Below are 12,538 nucleotides of genomic sequence, written 5' to 3'. Positions count from 1 at the left end.
CACAGCACTGCCCCAGGGTCTCACTAAACCTAGATTCCCTCCCTGGCAATGGGGCTCACCCAGGACTAAATAAGCCCAAGGGCTGGAGGCTAGGATCTAGATGAGAGAGAAGACCCAGGAGGTACACCTAATAATGACCTCCAAACAACTGTGTCTCTTGTTTTGGGGATCTTGAAGCTGGCTATGTCCACATTATCAGTCCACATTATCAGAATCGGCTTCTTAAGCCCCCCACCAAACTTCCTGAGGGTCAGAAGTGGGGTCAAGGACTCTTTCCAAGGATGGAAAGATGATTGACAGTGCCTTGTAAGGGTCCAGGTTTCAACTATTTTTTTTCTTTTCTTCTGTGGTTCTTTAAGTCCAGGAAGTCCAGTTCTTTAAGTTTGTATGACAGAATGACACATCCCTTTCCAAATCCAGCAGGGAAGTAGAGCCCTGTTTATATCCAAGATGGTGCCATATGCTTTTGCCATGGTTTGGTGGTGGTGGTAGGTTTTATTCAGCATTTACCTGTAGATGCCATCACTGATTCCCCAAAGCATCAAGATATATTTTGTAGCATGGACAAATTAGAAAATTGTCCTGAAGTGGAGGAAAGGGGGAAGGACAGGAGGCAAAGTTAGGGGCCAGCTTGAAGTGGTTCCAAGGCCCCCGGTCTTCTGACATCATTTTCTTGTCAAGTAGGAGTGATGTGGCTTGTGCATGCGCCTGTGCTGCACTTTCAGTGTGACACGCATGCACAGCAGTGATCGCTCGCCACCCTACCTTTTCCCATCCCAAAGCGAAGATTGTCTCTCTGCATGGTCAAGGTCACCTGCTCCGGAAAGCCAGAGCTGAAGAGAATGGGTCACAGCTTAAGTCAAGGGAATTTTCATTTGCGTTCATAATATTTTTGAGTTGTTAAAGTCTCATGGTTTTCTGTGTCAGCAGCTTCTCTCTGTGTTAGAGAAGGTAATTTCTCTGTAGATATAGATAGATAGATATATAAATATATATGTATATATATGCCAAACTGCCTTACAAGGGTTTTTTTTTCTTTCTTTCTATTTTTCTTTTTTTTTCTTTTTTTCAGTGTTCTATGTGTAGCAGGCACTTGAGTTTATATGAAGATGTTCGCTTTAGTCAAGGATGGAAGAAAGGTGTCGTGAGGTGGTGAAGGGAAATATGAGACTAGGAGAGAGGAGGCAACAGAGTATGAATTCTTGATCACCAGCCGCCACTAGCCAAGAATGTCCAGATAGATTGGGGTGGCCTTCCCCAAAGCATGAAGAATTTTGTAGATTTCCTTGATGTTCAGCCGCTGCTGGGGTTCCCTCTGCCAGCACCCCAGCATGACATCGTACACCTCTTTGGGGCAGACTCGAGGCCTCTCCAGAACACGACCTTGGGTGATGCACTCGATGACCTGCAAGAGTGAGGAGAGCAAGAAAGTTAAATTCACAGCCCAGCTTTGGCCCTCTGGCTGGTACCCAGCAAAAGGCACTGGCTCCATCAATGTACTTCTGTGCAAAGCCATGGTACCCACGAGCACAGGCTGAAGGCCAGGCTGGATGCTGCACATGGGTTTTGGGGACAATGGACAGCACAGGATGGGGAACACACTGCTGCTCTTTGGACCAGGTTTGCACTGACATCCAAGAGGGCACCCTACACTCTTACCATGGTTTTCTTTCCCCTACACTCTTCCCTTTTACTTCTATAGTCCAAATCTCACCTGGATTGAACGAATTGCATTCAGTTTCCACTTGGTTGGGGAGATGGGCTTCAGACTGTGTCATCTCCCCTCTTATGAACCTGTATGACTTTGAAATCCCTTCAAGAATCTGCCTCCTATATACCTACGCCCTGCTCAGCCCCTGTAAACCTACACCCCCTTTGCGGCCACTTCTCGGCAAGCTTCCCTCTAAGTCCCAGCCTTTGTGTACTTGCTCTGAGCCCAAGAGAGGCCCATCCTTTTCTGCTCTTTGCACTAAACCCTATATCTTGTTTCTTTTAAAGTCTCTAATGCCTGGCTCATCACTACCTGCTGGTGGCCAATTCAAGTCAGTCAAGTTTAAGGACTCTCATCACTCTCGTCTCTAAGATGGGAATTAAACGTCCACCTTAACTACTTCCTTGGAGTGTCACCAGGACCTAATGAAACCAAGAAAAGTCTCTACATGGCTGGACATACTAAAGAGGAGGAATAGAAAAAAAAAATTACTAACGCATGGGTGAAACAACCCTAGTAGGCTTTATCCAATCCAGTAATTTTAACTTACATATATATATATATATATATATATATATATATATATATATATATATATGTAAATGTCAGTGCTGGGATCAAACCTAGGATTTTACATGCACTAGGCAAGTTTTCTGCCACTTAGCTACATCCCCCATTCAAGACACTACTGAAACTGCATATGTGCATTTTACAGGTTTCATCTCCTAGTTTTCAGGTTAGTTTTAACTTTTCTCTGACTCTACTACTGCTGAACTTTGAGGAAATTATTACTCAGTTTCCAAATGTGAAGACTGGTTGTGATGATAAAAAAAAATACATAGAATCATCTCCAGTTCAGAAGCTAAACAAATATTCTTTCCCCTCTCTGCCGCCGTTATTTAATTAGGCAAGAGAGCTGATTTTTTAAATTTATTTTTCTTTCCTGTGTGTTTTCTGATGTCCTGGGTTTCATCTCTTGTTTCTCTGATCTAGGATGGCCTATCAAGCCATCATGTGTCAGCACCCTCCTGGGTGTGTTCACCCCAAAGTATGCAACGGCCCACTAGGCTCATTCTTTGCCAGCCTGATAGGTCTCCAGCTGCTTCTATTCCCCATTGGTATTAAAGTCCCATTTTCACTTCTGTTACCTTCACATCCAGGAAAAAGGAGCCAGTTTAAACTGCAGTCGCAGCTGCTGAAGCTAAGATCAAAAGCACTCAGTAGCGTCTCTTCTACTGTAGGACTATCCAGGATGTCGACTTCCATAGAGAAACCCATTATCTGTGACTGCCAGTGCCTGGCTCTGCAGTGGGTGGAGGGGGGTGGTGGCAGGGGGCAGGAAGCCTGCCTTCAAGGCCAGTGCCTCACCAGGCAGTCTTAGAAGGAACCAGACACACCCCATTAGCTACTGTGAGCCAGCTCAGGTATCCAGGATAAGTCCTGTGCTAAGACCAATAGTAGCCTCTTTTCTAGGGTGACCAAACTAGATGGAAGCTGTATCCAGGTATATGCATGTATATATTTTCCTCCCATATTTATGCACATGTATGTGCATGTATATGTGTGCCCCACCTGCCAGGACAAGATTAGCTAATTTTGTGTGTGTGTGCTGGGTCTTGAACCCAGAAGCATTTTACCTCCAAGCTAATCCTCCAGCTGATTTTATTTTTTATTTTGAAACAGGGGCGTATAAAGTTGCTGCAGCTGGCCTCAAAACCTGCAGTACTCCTGTCTCAGCCTCCCAAGTACTGGGGTTACAGGTATGCACCGCCACTCCCAGCGATAATATTTTTTAAACCTTACAAAGAATGGGTTCTGACACGTACTCTTACCTTATTTTAAAAGGTTGTTTAAATGCTTTGTCTTACTTTGAAAAGTATGGTCAGGCCCCATTGAGCTCGTGAATGGTTAAGACATTACAGATGTAAAGAAATGCCTTACTTTCAGTCTTTGAAATTCACTTAATTAAGTGGTCAGGACATAGGAGAGTACAGATGAACATAGCTTCCAAGAAGAAAAACACTTTCTTGAATATGAAATAAGACTTCAATATCAAAAGCCCCTAGTGCTTAAATTTTACCAGAAAACAGAGACCATTAAATGAATTGCAATTTTTATGGGTTAGCTGGGAGAGAGACTAAGCCCCTCACTGCCTAAGAACCACACTGAATTCCCTAAGGCAACGTGGCTCTGACCCACATATAACTGAGAAGCATCTATGGGCTTTGGAAGCAGCAGAATCCTGAGGGCATAGCCCAGGTTCTCTCCCTACCCTGGATTGTTCTGCCTCTGAGACCCTTGCCAGTTGACTCCAGGCCCCAAATAACCCCCCTTCTTTGTCCTGAATCTCAACAGGTGTTTATATGAAAATGACTGAACTACTCTAGCTACAGTGCTTAGGGAAGTGCTGAGTGCTAAATAAGAGTTATTATTATTATTATCACGTAGCATTTTTATTGTTATAGCACATTTAAGCTACAAAAATTTAACATACTTCTTATTGTTGTTGTTGTTACTGTTACACATTTACTATTATGATTAACTTTATTCCTGAAAGTCTGCTCTATCCGTTATATGAAGTTGACCCCCCAATCCACTTTTCGTCCCTGGGCCTGGCATGCTAAAAACCTTCAAGAACCCAGATTATTTGGACATATTTAGTAGTAGGTGTTTCCACAAGATGGCACAATTGAAAAGCTCATAATTGTTCTTTGTTTTAGTGAAACATTTGTAATTTTCAAGTGTAGCGGAACAAAAAGAACCGCGACTTGTGTCTCAGTTTAGTCATCTGATTCCAGGCTCTTTTCACAATTAGACCACATTTCCTACAGTTAATGATTCCCCCCACCCCACTATGAAGTTATTCCCTCCTGTTCAAGCCTACCTTCTTTCTCTCTGCCATCTCCAAACCGCACTTGAGGTTTTGCATACTATGTCCAATTCTTGGCCCTGAGATAGCTTTTATCAGCCTTCCTCCAAATCAAGATTCCCATGCCTCCCCCCCTGTGTTTTACCTCTGTGTTTGAGAGCTGAAACCATGGCTGCTTCCCGTAGGTGAAAATCTCCCAAAGTATGACCCCGAAGCTCCACACATCGCTCTCCGTTGTGAACTTCCGGTACATGATGCTTTCAGGGGGCATCCAGCGGATGGGAAGCATGGTGTGTCCTCCCACCTAAAAGGGGCCAAGAAAGAGCATATAGTGTGATTAGGTGGCTACAGCCAGTAGCCTGAAAATTAACTGTCTGCATTCTTCACGTGTAGAAGCATTCTCCATGCAGCACATTCTAAGATACCCATAACTTGATTCAATTTGTATCAGAGGTCAAGTGGGGACTCTGACATCTGAAACTATAATACCAGAGGCAGCTAGGGGAGCAGTCAGAGATAACACGGAGGCAAGGCGAGTCTTTGAACACGGAGCATGAACAAAGACCACAGGTGATCTAAAGTTACAGAGAAAGTTTCAGAACCTGGCACTATGGTAAAATCTTAAAATCTTCCAAAAGAAGTCAGCAGAACCACTGAGAAAATCATCAAGTATCTAGGATTTGCAAATATCAAATGAGACTCATTGACCAAGATGGAGAAGGCAGGACAGCTTCCATAGCATCTATTCTGTAGAGCTATGGCATTAGTTTCTATCTGGCAATCCTGAAATTCTTGTCCAGTTTAAGATTTCAAGGGAAGGGGATAAGAAAATTTCAAAAGAATGAAAGACCATGTACTAATAAGATATCAGGTAGACAGAAAGAAAATTCATGATGGTGCTTAGAAAGATCTCAAGAAGTCAAAGTAGCTTAACGAAACCATCAGCTATTTGTGAATATAATAGTGTGAGGGTCAAGAGCAAGAGAAAATGACTAGCAGACACTAGGAGCATCTTATCCTGAAGAAAATATCAGGGTGATGTTCACTGCCCAGCAGGTTGGAATAGTATCATAAGTGAAATAAAATTTCTATCATTGTTTTAAGACTTGGGAACTAAGTGCTTCATTACTGAGTAGAGCTTCAGAAATTGAAACTTTGGGCTAATACATGAAATTTGTTGATACAAAAATGCTTCCCTTTGGAAAATAAAAAAGAGTTCTCCATAAATGTCATATTTTAACATGAAGTTCTCACTTCTGTGGTGAACCAGATGGAGGAGTAAGAATAATGAACACTTAAGAAAGAATGGCATGGGAAATGGGCAATCTTGTTTCTAAAAAGGTAAGTCATGTTTGCCTGATCCACTTGAAGTATCTTAGAAAGTAATTGATAACACAGGTTTGCAGAGAAGTTACTTCCAAAATGGGATTTTATACTCCGGATAGCTCTCTATCAAGTATAACGACAACTGAAGATGTTTCTTTTGGATAAGCAAAGACTCTAAAATTGCACGACACACAACTCTTTATCGAATAAAGTGGCTGAAATCAATCAAAACTGTATTTGAAAAAAGAAAAAAGAGATTCCAAGATATACAATGACTTGGATACAAACAGTACAGAGAAATAAGCCACAAAAATGCAATTTAAAACTAAATAATTGTTGCTAATTAAGTGACCAACTATAATACCTTTACTAAGGGCCTCCTGTAAAATAGAGACATAAAGTAAATAATACCAATAATGCTAATAGTACTACCACTGCTACTACTAACATATTTATCTAGAATGAAACTTCCAGATAATTTTAACTGTAAATGCATAGAGAACTAGATGCAGAAATAATTAAAAGCTAGAAAAGGGCTTTATCATTTAGAAAGGAAGGAAAGGAGCTTATAGATACTGACCAATTGTTGTTTTAACAGTTTAAATTTTTATTTGTTTGTTTGTTTGTTTGTTGTGGTAATGGAGATGGAACCCAGGGTATTCTACCTTGGAGCTACATTCCCAGCCCTAATTTTTACTTTTTGTTTTGAAGCAGGGTCTCACTGTGTTGCAAAGAGCCTCACTAACTGAGGCTGTCTGTGAACTGCAACCCTCCTGTCTCAGCCTCCCAAATGCTGGGATTACAAGTGTGTGCCACCATGCCTGGCTTACAGTTTAAATTTAAATATTTAAATTTTAAAGCAGTCTCCAGAAGAATAGAAATGGTACATTTGCTTCTTAACCAGTTTTAGGAAAATAGAGCCAAACTTTTGTAACCAACGCCAAAAAGTCTATAAAAAAGGGGAGCAGCAATAGTTATGAGTAAAAAGTACAAAAAGAAAAAGATTAAAAACTTGACTGTAGCCAATAGGTACAAATGAGTTATATTACCTCTCGAGAGGGAAATTGAGGTAAAAAATCAACATGTATGTTATTTAGAAAAGTCATATCTAAAACAAAATTGCAGAAAATACTAAAAATAAATGGATACAAGAATGCAATCAATAAAAATATAATTTACCTATGCATTCATATATGTAAATATATATATGGATGGGTATGCATAAATGCATAATATATACATGGTTTTGTATATATACCCATATATGTGACCAATAACATTTCTTTTATTGATTATTTTATACACATTCTATATTCTTCTATATTTTTGTATATTAAGAAATCTAGGGTGGAAAGAATTACATGGAAACAAAGTGGTTTATATCATATTTGGTGTCATAAAGATAGAAAAATTTATCATTATGATAATCAAAAACTTTTATGTTCCAATTAACAAATCAACATTTAATGAAATATATTTAAATAGGTATAAAAATATGAATATATAAAGAATAAAATGGACTATAAATAAAAAGAAACTGACAAAACTATTATTATAGTGGAAAACTAAAACATTTCTTTCACAGATTAAAAGCTCAAGGTGACAACAGAAATGAAGACACATTAAAAAAATACAAATAATGAGTTTCGATGGGTAGATACGGCTGTGATTTTTGTATATCTTCTGGAATCTTTAAAAAGTAATTATTTAAATTACCCTAAAATATTTATAAAAACCAATAACATATGCAATCTCAAAGGACATGCAAAATTCTATAAAAAAATGTAAAATAAAAATAAGAAAACATTTCCTGTATCAAATAAAGTAAGAGAAATTAACAAAATAATAATTTTTTTTGGGGGGGTGGTACTAGAGGGTGGAACCCAGGGGCTTTTCTACCTCTGGGCTATACTTCCAGAGCTATTTTATACTTTATTTGGAAACAGGGTCTCACTAAGTTGCTGACCAAAAGAATGATTTCATAAAGAGTTCTCTTTGGGCAATTAAAAACTCTTTGGTAAGGAATAAATAAAAATATCATTTAAAACTATTTATTATATGATTAGCCTAAGTGCTATTTATTGAAGCTATAAAAGGCAGCAAAAGTAACGGGGGGTGGGTAGGAAATACAGCACTTAAGCATTTATTTAAGAAATAGTTAAAATATTACTAAATTTAAAAGGATTAAAGACCAGCCGGGCATGGTGGCACACGCTTGTGATCCCCGTACTTGGGAGGTGGAGACAGGAGGATCGCGCTGGTTCGAAGCCAGCCCCGCTGGCTTAAGAGACCCTGTTTACAAACATAAATAAAGTATAAAATAGGTCTGGGAGTGTAGAAGGGCTTCCAGGAACCTCAGTACCACCACACACAAAAAAAGGTTTAAATATAAAAGGCAAGCAAAGCATGGTAGCACATGCCTGTAATCCAATCCATATACTTGCGAGGTTGAGATAGGAGGATAGTAGGTTTGATAGTAGTCTCAGCAAGGAATGAGACTCTCATCAACCTAGCAAGATCCTGTTTGAAAATAGTAATAAAATAAGGCTGAAGTGTAGCTTGGAGGTACACCCCTGAGTTCAATCCCAGTACTACAAAGTATTTATATATGGTTGTAAAGACCTAAAAATAAATAATATAAAGGGGAAATAATAAATACCAAATAATAAAATACTAACAAGTATAAAAAAAAGCAAAATAAAAAATGAAAAGAGTAAAAATAAGCAGACCTGATCTATTCTATCAATTGCTAGTTCTTTCAAAAAGTATATCGGCCTTTGGCAAAGTTAATAAGGTATGTAGAGGAGACAATTGTAAAGCGCTAAGAATAATACAAAAACATTAAAGTACACATGCAGTGATGATTTACTAGTAAATGTTAATAAAAAATAGAAAGCTTCAACACAAAAAGCATTAAAATTATGGTAAAATAATTTATACATTTGTTTAATACAAAGTCCATATAATTTTATGGACTACAATTTAATATCTTATTCATATTTTTTCAAAGCAAAAAATGATATCCTTAAATATACAAATACAGGTTAAGATATTTAACCTATGTGTAAAACTATCTCTGTTATTAATATTAGCTCCAAATCTGAATTATATATCATATGACAACAATATATATAACAGCAATATATATAACAACATATAACAATATATCTCAATAATTCTATATGATAATTTAATAAGGTTTTCAGTAGAAATTAAAGAAAGCCTCAACCTTAGGAAATGTATGCTTTCATTTATTAAATTGAAAGATAAAATGAAAGAGTATGGGTTAAGGAAAGAAACCCAGAAAAAAGATAAAAGAAAAATCATATTTTTCAAAAGATGCTAAAACATTCCAATAGTCCTTTGTGATTAAAAGCCCTAATCCATTATTAATACAAAGTAACTTCCTTTTTTCAACACACTAAATATATTAACTGAGAAAACCTTAGAAGTATAGAATGTACCTTCTATTACTGACTTTATGAAACACTATTGAGGTCCTAGCCAATGCAATAAAGAAAGAATAAAAAATAAAATAAAATATTAAAAAGGAAGAGTCAAATTGCTTGTTGGCTAGTATAATTTTACTATTCAAGACAATTAACTAAAAAGCAATTAAAACTATCATATGACTTAGTAAGTTACTCAGATATAAAAAGAACACATAATATTCAAACTATTTTTATACACCAGTGGCAATCACTTCAAAATATAGTGCAAAAGAAAATTGCTTGTACAATAGCAATAAAATGTTTAAAGTTCCTTGATATTAACATTAACAGAAAATGTAGAGGTATATTTAAATTTAAAAAGCCTAAGTAAATAGAAAGTTTTATTATTTTCTTGGATATGAAGATTCAATATCATAAGCCTCTCATTCCTCCCTCAAATTCATGTAAAATTTAGTACAATCTAAATAAAATCCCCAATGGAATGGCATATGGAAACCAACAAGATGAATCCAAAATTCATCCCAAATAGTAAATGCTTAATTAAAAAAAGTGTTAAAATAGAACAATGATGGAGATTTGCTTTATCAAATTTATAGCAAAACATTTTATCAAATTACACAATGAACACACTATATTCTAGAATAGGGATAGACAAATTTATTAATGAAACAAACTAAAGAGTCTAGAGACAGACTCATGTGTAAATATTGGAATTTAATATATATGAAATGATGGGTTAGTAATTAAAGTGTTGGGACAATGAACTGTTCATTAAAAAAATACGCTTAGATACCTACCTCACACCATATACAAAAATCATTCCCAGATGGATTAAAGAGCTAAACATAAAAAACAAAACAATAATAATATTAGAAGAAAACTTTCAAATGTATTTGTATAACCTTAGGAGTGGAAGGCCTTTCTCCATCAGACATATGTTCAAGAAACCTTAGGATAAAGGTTAAAACATAAAGGATAAGATTTTGCGATCTAACTTATAAAATTAAATACTTTTGCATGACAAAAGACAAAGTAATCATAACGAAATGACAGACAATATCTGCAATATATGTAACAAGCAGGGAACCAAAATCCATATAACGCAAAGTGCTCCATATTAGTTAGAAAAAGCAACCCAACAGAAAGATGAGTGTAGAGGAAGAACAAATGACCCACAAAATAGCTGCCGATGGCCACAGACATATGAAGAAGATAGATGCCAATCAAAATGACAGAGACAAGTTTCTGGATGTCGTCTGAGGAAAACTGAAGAGGACGTATGTTACCTGGTGCTTGGGAGGGTATGAGGAATTGCTCTTCAATGTCATTGGCCATATTTGGACACCTTTCAGAGGGCAGATTCTTAGTAGAATCTGTAGAAGCAAGTGCCTTTGAACCCAGTAATGTCATTTACAGGAGTCATAGAAAAAAATGGGCTCCTGTAAGCAAAACAATTTGGTTGAAGATATTTATTCCATAGTTTCTCAGGGCAAAAATGTGTTTAGCATTAAAGGTTTCTATAGCAGTGAAAAGGGACTATCTATAGTAGAGCTATGTGTACTGATATGTAAATATATCTAGGATATAGTAAGTGAACATGCAGGTCATTAAAAATATGTTTTAGCATCCCCATTCATATAAATTGGATATATGTATACATAACAAATATATAGTGATATTGTGTAACTATATAGGGAAAGGTTGAGAAAGCTAATAAACCAGTGGTTTCCTCTCAAGATGGAACTGAGGATGAAAAGGGATGGATGAAAAATTTCAATTTTTACAATACACATTTCTATGCTGTTAGAAACTTTATGATTATCATGTATCACATATGAAATTTTGAAAACAATAAAAAGAAATAACACGAAATAACAGAAACCAGCAGACCTAGTTTAAGTTCTATATCAAAAGATAGGTTTTTTAAAAAATATGATTGTTATAGAATATTAGAGAGTGATTTATTGCACTTTGTTTCTTGACAAAAAGTAAAGAAAAAAAAAGAAGTCAGGAGTAGAGGAACATTACCCTTGATGAACAATTTTAAATAATGGAGTCTTCCAAATGGATGCTGGTATGTGTCTCATTTGATGATTTTTATATACAATCCAGAAGTATTCCAAATTGAAATCTACAAATTTACAAAAGTAGAAATTCAAATGTGCTAGATATATACTGTGATGAGCTTAAGTGTTTGGACAGAAAAGTATCATCAGGGTATTAAGTGGTCCTAAGGCCCCTGCTAAGGGGAAGCTTATCAAGAGCTTTACTGAGCCGCACGACCAGTGTGGGTGGTTTATACTGCTTATCTCCAGAAGCAAACTAACTATTTCAAGAGGTCTGTGATATCACAAAAATGGCAATAAACTGAAAGTCCAGAGCCCTGGATTTTTATGTGACTTTTGACAAACAACCTCTATGAACTTCAATTTCCTTATCTTCAAAACGGGAGCTAAGCAACTGTGTTGCCTAAAGTGAGATCGTGAATGTTGAACCCCAGTACCTTGAATTTCGAAGGTATATACACAAAGTGCAATCATTGCTCACTGTGTGTCTTTACAAGCTATTGTGCGGCATGACAAATCTAATCTCCTAGAGTTCCCTTATTTCCCATAAAAACCCATGCAGATTTTCCTCCAAGGTGACCTGCACCATTCTCCCACATTTAAGAGAGCCAGCCTTGGAAACATAGTGGTCAAATACTTCCTAGCAAAAATCATTGACACATATCACTATAATAAAACCTAACCAGACATAAGCTAGCCAAAAATCAGTCTCCAGAATAAGAACAATGCTAAATAATTAATAACGAGTACCGTGCACTGGGTGTTATATTCATTCCTTATTTCATCCTCTCTCTATCCCTGTGCCCTAGATGTCTCTATTATCCCTGTTTCACAGATAAAGATAAGGTACCTCACCCAGGCATTGCATAGGAAATATTAGCCAATTACCCAAGCTTTCAACGAGATACCTTAAGGATCTGAAGGCTAAGTGTTGAAATAGGAAACACAAGCAAAAGCCCAAAAGAATGAGTCTAACAATAAAATAAACACTTGGAGAGAAATGGGCTTTGAATTGCACTTGAGGAAAAGCCTATGCCTACCTTCAATAGTGTCTTCCACTCGCCTAATCTCTGTCTTTCTCTATCTGTTCACACATGAATTAAAGAGAATGGAA

General features: G+C 36.9%; 1 protein-coding gene across 3 annotated transcripts in view; it reads right to left on the bottom strand.

Annotated features, from left to right (window-relative positions):
* Positions 1 to 1,219: 1,219 nt before the first annotated feature.
* Positions 1,220 to 12,538, bottom strand: part of NTRK3 (neurotrophic receptor tyrosine kinase 3) — a gene marked incomplete at both ends in the record, with an annotated part of 365,601 nt that continues 354,282 nt past the window's right edge. For 2 of the 3 annotated variants that reach the window (XM_080692446.1, XM_080692447.1), the window contains 2 exons: positions 1,220 to 1,405; positions 4,726 to 4,884. In XM_080692446.1, coding sequence (XP_080548572.1) covers positions 1,220 to 1,405; positions 4,726 to 4,884 — 345 coding nt within the window. Of the gene's footprint in view, positions 1,406 to 4,725; positions 4,885 to 10,155; positions 10,198 to 12,538 lie in introns of all 3 variants that reach the window. The other variant, XM_080692445.1, reaches the window with a different exon arrangement.

The sequence above is a fragment of the Muscardinus avellanarius genome (genome assembly GCF_963383645.1).
Source record: "Muscardinus avellanarius genome assembly, chromosome: 3".
Taxonomy (NCBI): Eukaryota; Metazoa; Chordata; class Mammalia; order Rodentia; family Gliridae; genus Muscardinus; species Muscardinus avellanarius.
The sequence above is the reverse complement of the archived record's forward strand: the minus strand, read 5'-3'. Positions and strand labels throughout refer to the sequence as shown.